Source organism: Coregonus clupeaformis, chromosome 24, assembly GCF_020615455.1.
Source record: "Coregonus clupeaformis isolate EN_2021a chromosome 24, ASM2061545v1, whole genome shotgun sequence".
NCBI lineage: Eukaryota > Metazoa > Chordata > Actinopteri > Salmoniformes > Salmonidae > Coregonus > Coregonus clupeaformis.
Window position 1 is genome coordinate 28,289,964 of NC_059215.1, and position 9,015 is coordinate 28,298,978.

General features: G+C 44.3%; 1 protein-coding gene across 1 annotated transcript; it reads right to left on the minus strand.

Annotated features, from left to right (window-relative positions):
* Positions 1 to 386: 386 nt before the first annotated feature.
* Positions 387 to 8,372, minus strand: fam217ba (family with sequence similarity 217 member Ba). Its single transcript, XM_041846299.2, has 4 exons — positions 7,917 to 8,372; positions 2,191 to 2,290; positions 1,976 to 2,040; positions 387 to 1,899 (listed from the first exon to the last, which is right to left on the minus strand). Exons 1-4 carry the CDS (start codon positions 8,021 to 8,023, stop codon positions 501 to 503), a joined length of 1,671 nt encoding a protein of 556 aa, XP_041702233.1. The 5' UTR covers positions 8,024 to 8,372; the 3' UTR covers positions 387 to 500.
* Positions 8,373 to 9,015: the final 643 nt, after the last annotated feature.

The window sequence follows — 9,015 nt, forward strand, 5'->3', positions numbered from 1 at the left end:
TACCAAGATGACATTGAATGTTCCCAAGTGGCCTAGTTACAGTTTCGACTTATATCGGCTTGAAAATCTAGGGCAGGACTAGCAATGATCAACAACCAACTTGACAGAGCTTTCAAAAAATAATAATGTGCAAATATTGTACAATCCAGATGTGCAAAGCTCTTAGAGACTTACCCAGAAAGACTCAAAGCTGTAAGTCGCTGCCAAAGGTGATTATATCATGTATTGACTCGGGTGTGAATACTTATGTAAATGACATTTCAGTATTTCATTTTCAATAAATTAGCAAACATTTCTAAAAACATGTTTCCACTTTGTCATTATGGGGTATTTTATGTAGGTGAGAGAAAAAATATATGTCATCCATTTTGAATTCAGGCTGTAACACAACAACATGTGGAATAAGTCAAAGGGTATGAATACTTTCTGAAGGCACTGTATATTATATAGAACTTTATCAAGCATAGCTTTAAGCTCCTGTACTGAGACAGGAAATGTGGTTACTTTGCAATAAAGTGAACATTCTTTGCTTTTCCATTCACCTTGGCAGACAATGGTGCCTTGGAGAGAGAGAGTGGCTCTTTTACTGTTCTTTTAACCCCACTTTTAGATGCCTGACTTCCTGTTTCTGTCCTCTGACAGTCTTTCTCGACCCTCTTGGTGGTGTTAGCCTCTCGTTTACTTCCAGAGTGTGTGCGTTTCTCCACACCAGCCTTAGCCGTACTGGACTCCTTCCTCCCCTCAGCTTCCGAATTGGCTCTGGCGCGGCCTTTCTTCACACCGGCCTGACCTTTACCGTTAGTGCCTGGCTCCTGGGCGGGTTTGCGGATGTTGCCCACCGCCTGCATGTTTCTGACGTGGCTTCTTCCTGCCGAGGGGCTACCTGGAGTCTGTCCTCCTCCACTGCAGCCTGTGGCCCTACCCTCAGAGGAAGTGACCCGGCTCTCACTGCTGCTCCTCTTCGGGGGAACCCCGGGCCTGGCTCGGCGCTCCAGCAGGGGACTGAGGCGTGAGTGGCGCTGGTAGGCGTAGGAGGAGCAGCTCCCATTGCACAGAGGGTAGCGGATGTGACAATGGGGGCAGACAGGGAGGTGGGCGAGCTGCTGTGCTGCCAGCGAAGGGGGGTTGTGAGGGGCAAACGGGAAGGAGCGCTGACACTGCCGCAGGCCTTTGGGGGAGCTGAGGCGGCTGGGGGGCGCCGTGTGGGGCCGAGGGGCGTTCGTGGTGGTGGCAGAGGGGAAGCCCAGGGCCCTGGGACGGCCTCCCGCAGGTCGGCAGGTCTCCGCCTGCACAGTCTGGATCTGGAGCCACTCCAACTGCAGCAGCCTCTCCAGGTACTTCTCCAGGGGCCCCACGGGTTTGGGGCGAGGTGCGCCTCGGCCCTCTGTGTGGAGGAACACAGCCAGCTGGCGGAGGCTCCAGGTGTTGAAGGGAGGAGGCAGGAAGTCAGGGTAGCTGTAGCTGACGCTGTCGTTGTCGTTCGTGGCCCCGTGTGGTCCTGGGAAGGCTGGGGGGAAGTCACTGGAGTTGATCACTTCAGCGCGGAGGTTGAGATGGGGTGGGGTGCATGGGGTACAGGGGGAGGGGAGTACGGGCAGTCTCTCTGAGTCTGACAGGTCGCTGGCGCTGTCCGAGTCGTCTTCCTTCTGCTCAAACTGCCTGAGAGACTCCAGGGTGGGGACTTGAGTGTGTGTGTGAAGCCGCATTGGCCCCTGGCGCAGCCCAGGTATAGGGGAGAGGGGCAGAGAGAGAGCTTTCCGACTTCGGCCCAGTACCCCATGGTTCTGATCTACCTCACCGCAACATGGGGACGTTTGCTGCACCTCTCGCTTCTCCTCCTGCCTCTGTGTTGAGGAGTATGTGTGTGGTTTAGACTTCAATCCTCCTTCTTCTTGAGGGCTGTGGAGAGTTAAAGTGTTGTTAAGGATTTGACTGCACTGAGTCATTTTAAGAAAGGGTTCCCCTATAAACTTACCTTGCCAGTTTGGTAGTGTTTCGAATAGTGCCAGATTTGACTCTGCTCCCCTTTGAATGAATGCCCTGTGGAGAAAATGTATCATATACTGAACAAAGTAGCCTTTGGAAAATAAGTTATTTGCCAAACACTAGTCTGGTTAATGGTAATTGTGCACATAACAAGACCTCATGATCTGCAAGACCTGCAAGATTATTTCACCACAAGTCACTCACCCTCTGGATTGTCGACACAGTGTCCTTATCCTGACCTGGCCCTGGAAGGGCATTCTTGAGCTGAGCTCCTGCCTTCTTCACCTTGTTAGCTTTTTTTGAACTGTTGAAACAAGAGAGTGGAGTGAGGAGACGGGAGAGGGCTTGTAATTATCTCTTTGCACTAGATGCAATTCGGGACCCCTCTTTATACTTCTATTGGTCCGTTTTTAAGCTAGGACTCCATTAAACAGGCTGGAGGCGGTGGCGCTCCAGTACAGTAGGTGGCAGTAATGCACCATAATGTTGGATGCCAACCGCCGATAAAACCCACAGAAGAAGAAGTGCCTGTTGGGCACTGCTTTCCTGCAGTTACAGTATGTTAACAACGGCTAGGGCAAGTGTTAGCGAAGGACACTAGATGCTAGGTAGCTAACTAGGACACCGGCGGTACATAGCAAGCAGGAGGCGGGATATGTAGATAGCTAGCACACTGTTTTCCCGCAGTTCTGTTAACCACGGTGTGGGCAGGTTTTCGGCAGGCGTTAAGCGAAGGAGTAAACCCATTTGAATTCAATCACTTTTTGACACCACCCCTTTTGATTTAAACAAAACCTTCCATACATATTTGTCCATTGTAGAAGTGCTCAGAAAGTGATTTTTTTGGCCTGAATGCCAAAACATTCAAGACATAAAAGGTGCTCAAAGTTGACCTATTTTGCATACCATGAGACATCCATGTCATCATCACTGAAAAAGATAAACGGTTGAGATTGATATAATTTAAAAACTTACAAACAGGGCTGTCAAACTGTTTTATAATTTCTTGAAATGTATTTAATTTTAATTTAAAAAACATTTTTCTACCTCGTCAATTATCTAAAAATGCGGAAACTCAGATTTTTTCATATTCGGATATGTTGTAGCTTAGACCCTATTTTACTTCATCTGAGGTTTTCGGTTGTGTCCACCATTGGTTAAGACACAACATGCTCTTGAATACAGGTTGGGTGTCATGTTTTGGCTGATAAATGTAATAAAATTGAATAAAGTTTGACTTTCAAATAGTACGACAAAGATGGTTAGAGGTCCACACATCAGAGAATGTTGATTTGAATGGGAATATGTAGTTTTAAATTATACTCAATCCTCCATAGGAAACCTATTGACATCATAGAAATATAGATAATAGAAAATACATCTTTATGGTAGTAATTAGAAGATCAAATTTCAATTCAATTTACATTTCTATGGTGTACCAGCTAAATTGCAATGGTCTGAAGGGATAGGTCCATTCTATGAATTATATTTATATGATTTAAATGACACCCACCCTGTATTCAAGAGCAAGTTGGGTCTCAACCAATGGCGGGCACAACAGAAAATCCTAAGATGTAAATTAAAGTCTAAGCTACAACATATGTGAATATGAAGAAAATCAGTGTTTACGCATTTTTAGATAATTTACGTTAAAGGTTAAGGTCCTTTGATGTAGAATCACTGTATACCAACATCCCCCAAAAAGAAGTGATCGATGTCATTCTCTCCTACGGAGAGAAGAGAATGTATCTTCCTCTGGCTTCATTACCTCTCTGGCCTCCATTGCTCTTGCCAATAACTTTGTTCAAAAAGGACTTCTACCTCCAACAAATAGGAGTTGCGATGGGAGCCACTATGGCCCCTAATGTTGCCAATTTGTATGTGGTAACCTTCGAAAGACACAGTGCGTATGATCCCCAGGTCAACCATTTCCTACCAAACGTCATGGGTTGGTACAGGTACATTGACGACATACTGATGCTGTGGACAGGTAGCGAACAAGTGCTCCATGACTTTTTTGCTCTCCTCAATACATGGAACACAAACCTCAGATTCACTATGGACTTCAGCACTGACCGTGTCAATTTTTTTGACCTCATCAAAAACCATGGCAACAGACTCTCCACTACCATATATATTTAAATTTAACATATTTAGCAGACGCTCTTATCCAGAGCGACTTACAGGAGCAATTAGGGTTAAGTGCCTTGCTCAAGGGCACATCGACAGATTTTTCACCTAGTCGGCTCGGGGATTAGAACCAGCGACCTTTCGGTTACTGGCACAACGCTCTTAACCACTAAGCTACCTGCCGCCTATATATATATATACACACACACTGAACAAAAATATAAACGCAACATGCAACAATTTCAATTATTTTACTGAGTTACAGTTCATATAAGGAAATCAGTCAATTGAAATGAATAAATTAGGGCCTAATCTATGGATTTCACATGACTGGGCAGGGGCACAGCCATGGGTGGGGCCTGGGAGGGCATAGGCCCACTCACTGGGGAGCCAGGCCCAGACAATCAGAATTAGTTTTTCCACACAAAAGGGCTTTATTACAGACAGAAATACTCCTCAGTTTCATCATCTGTCCAGGTGGCTGGTCTCAGACGATCCCGCAGGTGAAGAAGCCGGATGTGGAGGTCCTGGGCTGGCGTGGTTACACGTGGTCTGCGGTTGTGAGGCCGTTTGGCCGTACTGCCAAATTCTTTAAAACAACGTTGGAGACGGCTTATGGTAGAGAAATGAACATTAAAATATCTGGCAACAGCTCTGGTGGACATTCCTGCAGTCAGCATGCAAATTGCACGCTCCCTCAAAACTTGAGACATCTGTGGCATTGTGTTGTGTGACAAAACTGCACATTTTAGAGTGGCCTTTTATTGTCCCCAGCACGAGGTGCACCTGTGTAATGATCACACTGTTTAATCAGCTGCTTGATATGCCACACATGTCAGGTGGATGGATTATCTTGGCAAAGGAGAAATGTTCACTAACAGGGATGTAAACAAATCTGTGCACAAAATTTGAGAGAAATAAGCTTTGTGTGTGTATGGAACATTTCTAGGATCTTTTATTTCAACTCATGAAACATGGGACACTTTACATGTTGCGTTTATATTTTTGTTCAGTATAGAAAAGAAACCGACCTTAACACATTACTACTGGCTAGCAGCTACAACCCGAACACACTCAAAGACAACCCTGTCAGACAGTTTGCACATCTCAGGAGACTGTGCTCTGATAGAAATGAGTTCATTGAAAAAGCTAATGATTAGAAGGTAAGGTTTACGGAGAGAGGCTACAGTCAAAAGGTCATAAAAACAGCATACAAGATAGCACTGTATTCACATAGAGACATACTGCTACAACCACGAAAAAAGCAACAGTCCAACCGACTATTATGCAGTATCCAATACTCCCCCATTGCCAACAAAATAGTCCTGCACAGACATTGGCATGTCCTGCTATTACATGACAATTTTAATGAGAAACCCCTTGTGGCTCTCACAAGGAACACCAATCCCAGAGACAAACTGGTGCACTCTATACACAAAACTGATGCACCCACACAAAACACTATCGATGGCCTCACACTCCCTATAGGCCATTACCCGTGCGCACACTTCCTGTTGCGCACAATCACAAAAACAATTTCCCCATCCAAAAACCAATCACCCTGAAGTGCCTGACTACATGCGCTTCCAAAGGAGTCATCTATGCCATCCAGTGCCCGTGCTCCAAATTATACATCGTGAAGACCATATGCCAGGGTTCTTCAATTCCGGTCCTGGAGGGCCGAAACACCTCTGTTTTTCATCCTCTCCTTCTAATCAGGGGCTAATTCAGACCTGGGACACCAGATGAGTGCAATTAACTACCAGGTAGAAATAAAAAACAGAAGTGTTTCGGCCCTCCAGGACCGGAATTGAAGAACCCTGCCATATGCGCACTGAGAACAGGGATCATAGAACACAAGAGCTATATTAGACGCAAGGACGAGAATTATCCTCTAGCAGCCTACTTTATTCAACACCAACACACAGTCAATGAACTAAAGTTCTGGGCTGTAGAGAAATTGCAGAGAAATGAGAGAGGGGGTGATTTTGACCGTTTATCACTAAGAAAAAGAGGCTAAATGGATCCACCTCCTAGATACTGTCGCTCCCCACGGATTAAACAAACAACTACAGCTGAACTGTTTTCTCTAGTATACATAGTTTCCCCTATAGTATACAGCCTTTTGTGTAATTCCTTGCACTGCTGAGTTGCTGATTACCGCCACGGTGTACTTCCTGTGTGTGTTTTTATACAATGTAGTTTACGCACCAGTGCATAATCTGTCTTTTACGCCTCGATCACACCAAGTGTCAATGCATTTTGGTACACCAGAAGTAAATTCATTTCCAATGGAATGCTGAGTTTGCCTTGCAGCATTGCGTTGCAGAGGCAGTTGCAGTGCGTTCTATGTGGTGCATTCATTGGATTTATCGAACGTATGCGTCAAACTGTATGCGTAGACGGCTTGACAGAAATGGTAGCAGAAGGTGAATGTTGAACTTTTGTTGCACACATAGCCAGATGATGCTGCCTACTATTTTGCACGAAAACAGTATCGGTGAGATCAAGGCGTCACGCACGCAACTCTGATAGCGTGTCCCTTCACGCACGTTCTTTGTATACATTCCTGTGCGCTATTTTTCATGTTGCCTCGTGATAATGTTGTAGATTTGTTTTGTATGTAGTTATTTACCTGTCATGTGACATTTACCTGTCCCCACCTCCATTTCTAGAGACATGTCAGCTTCCGTCCACAACGCTACCTGAGGATACCTCTAGTAGTCGAAATGCGTTGCAGTTGTGCATCCTGATGTACTATGCTGACTGCTCCCATATGTACTCTTTTGTAAATACATTCTGTTAATAGTTCACTCAAGTTTATTGCAACGTACTGGGCGCCTACTCGTCTTCTTTCTATTACATTAAAGGTCAAAAAAAATAATTGAATGTTTATTCAATTATTTATTTATGAAATTGTTTGACAACCCTGTTTGTAAGCTTTTTAATTATATCAAACTCAACCATTTACTGTATATTTTCCAGTGATGAAGACATGGATGTCTCACGGTATGGTGGGGTATGCAAAATGGGTCAACTTTGAGCACCTCTATTTTTTTGTACCTTTATTTAACCAGGTAAGCCAGTTGAGAACAAGTTCTCATTTACAACTGCGACCTGGCCAAGATAAATATCCTAAATGATTTGGCATTCAGGTCCAAAAAGTCACTTTCTGACCACTTCTTCCATGGGCAAACATGTTTACAACATTTTGATTAAATCAAAAGTGATGCTGTCAAAGTGATTGAATTCATATGGATTTACCTGAAGGACACTGGGTGCTAGCTAGCACAAACTGTTCACACCCCTCTTGTTGGCATAGTGAAAACGTTGCAGGTTTAAAGCTTATTTCCTGTAATTCTACACATTTTGTCATGGTGTGCAGAAAACATTTTCTCAGTTTTAAAGCTCATTTTCTTGTGTTTCTATACATTTTTGCCATGTCTAATGTGTATCCATCTGATATTTGAATGACTCGAACATTACTACAGTTTGGGGGAACAACTGCTCTATATAAACACTGTGATTATTATTTGACCCTGCTGGTCATCTATGAACGTTTGAATATCTTGAAGAACGATCTGGCATTAATGGCCATGTACCCTTATAATCTCCACCCGTACAGGCAGAAGAGGAATGGCCACCCCTCAGAGCCTGGTTCCTCTCTAGGTTTCTTCCTAGCCACTGTGCTTCTACATCTGCATTGCTTGCTCTTTGGGGTTGTAGGATGGGTTTCTGTATAAGCACTTTGTGACAACTGCTGATGTTAAAATGGCTTTATAATGCATTTGATTGATTACCTCGTAATCGGTCCGTTATTTTCAGAATTTTTCGTACGTATCTTCTCTTTGGAAACCACCCGTTTCAGTGGCGTGGAGGCAGTGCGTTCCTGCATGATGGGGCCCATGATCCTGGAGCTCAAGGACAGCTGCTTTCAGTCCAATGCAACGAATAATGTCCTAGCTATAGATGCCAACCTAAATCCCATATGAGGTACTCTATGTTGAGGGTAAAATCGTCCATATTATCGAAAGTGATGCAGTGCATAACGCGCATATCAGGAGTCTATTCCCGTGCGAAAACAAATACTGTAATAATATTCCAGTTTTCTCAAGGGTTTACTGCCGTGTCGTGTACTGTAGCTAACGTGAGTCCCCAATCAATATAACAACTGTATCCTAAATTTGCTTCCGCTATCACTGTGTCGAATAGGTGTGTTTACTTGCTGCGGTCTCTGTCTGGCACGGTTCTGTTTGGTTCTGTAGCCCACTGCTGGGATGCGTTCAGTTCATTAAACGTTTGCTACGTCCCCAAAACGGTGCGCACCGTTCTTCAACAGTATTTGAGGTGTGTTTGGTCCCGTTTGATGGGTGTGGCCTGATCAATATGTGTCTGCCCATTTCAAATCGGAAAACTCGTGCAGCACACAATAGCCTATTCACAACATTCAACTGATTGTTCAACAGGTAGCTTAGTGGTTAAGAGTGTTGTGCCAGTAACCGAAAGGTCGCTGGTTCTAATCCCCGAGCCGACTAGGTGAAAAAATCTGTCGATGTGCCCTTGAGCAAGACTACTTAGCCCTAATTGCACCTGTAAGTCGCTCTGGATAAGAGCGTCTGCTAAATGACTAAAAATGTAAATGTAAATTCATAACAGCACCGTTTCCGGCACACCGTTTAGTCCTGCTGAATGCGGCCCTATTGTGTTAGCAGAGAGGAGCATTGTGGGAATTGTAGTCATTACAACTGTGACGCTTTAAACACACAAATGCTGGATTGTTTTCTGTATTTAATCCTTAACCATACAAACGCTTAAATGTGTTTCAGGTTCAGTAGGTACATTTATGTTATCTTAAATTCACACTAGAACGCTGACAAATATTACTGTCATGAGATCAAC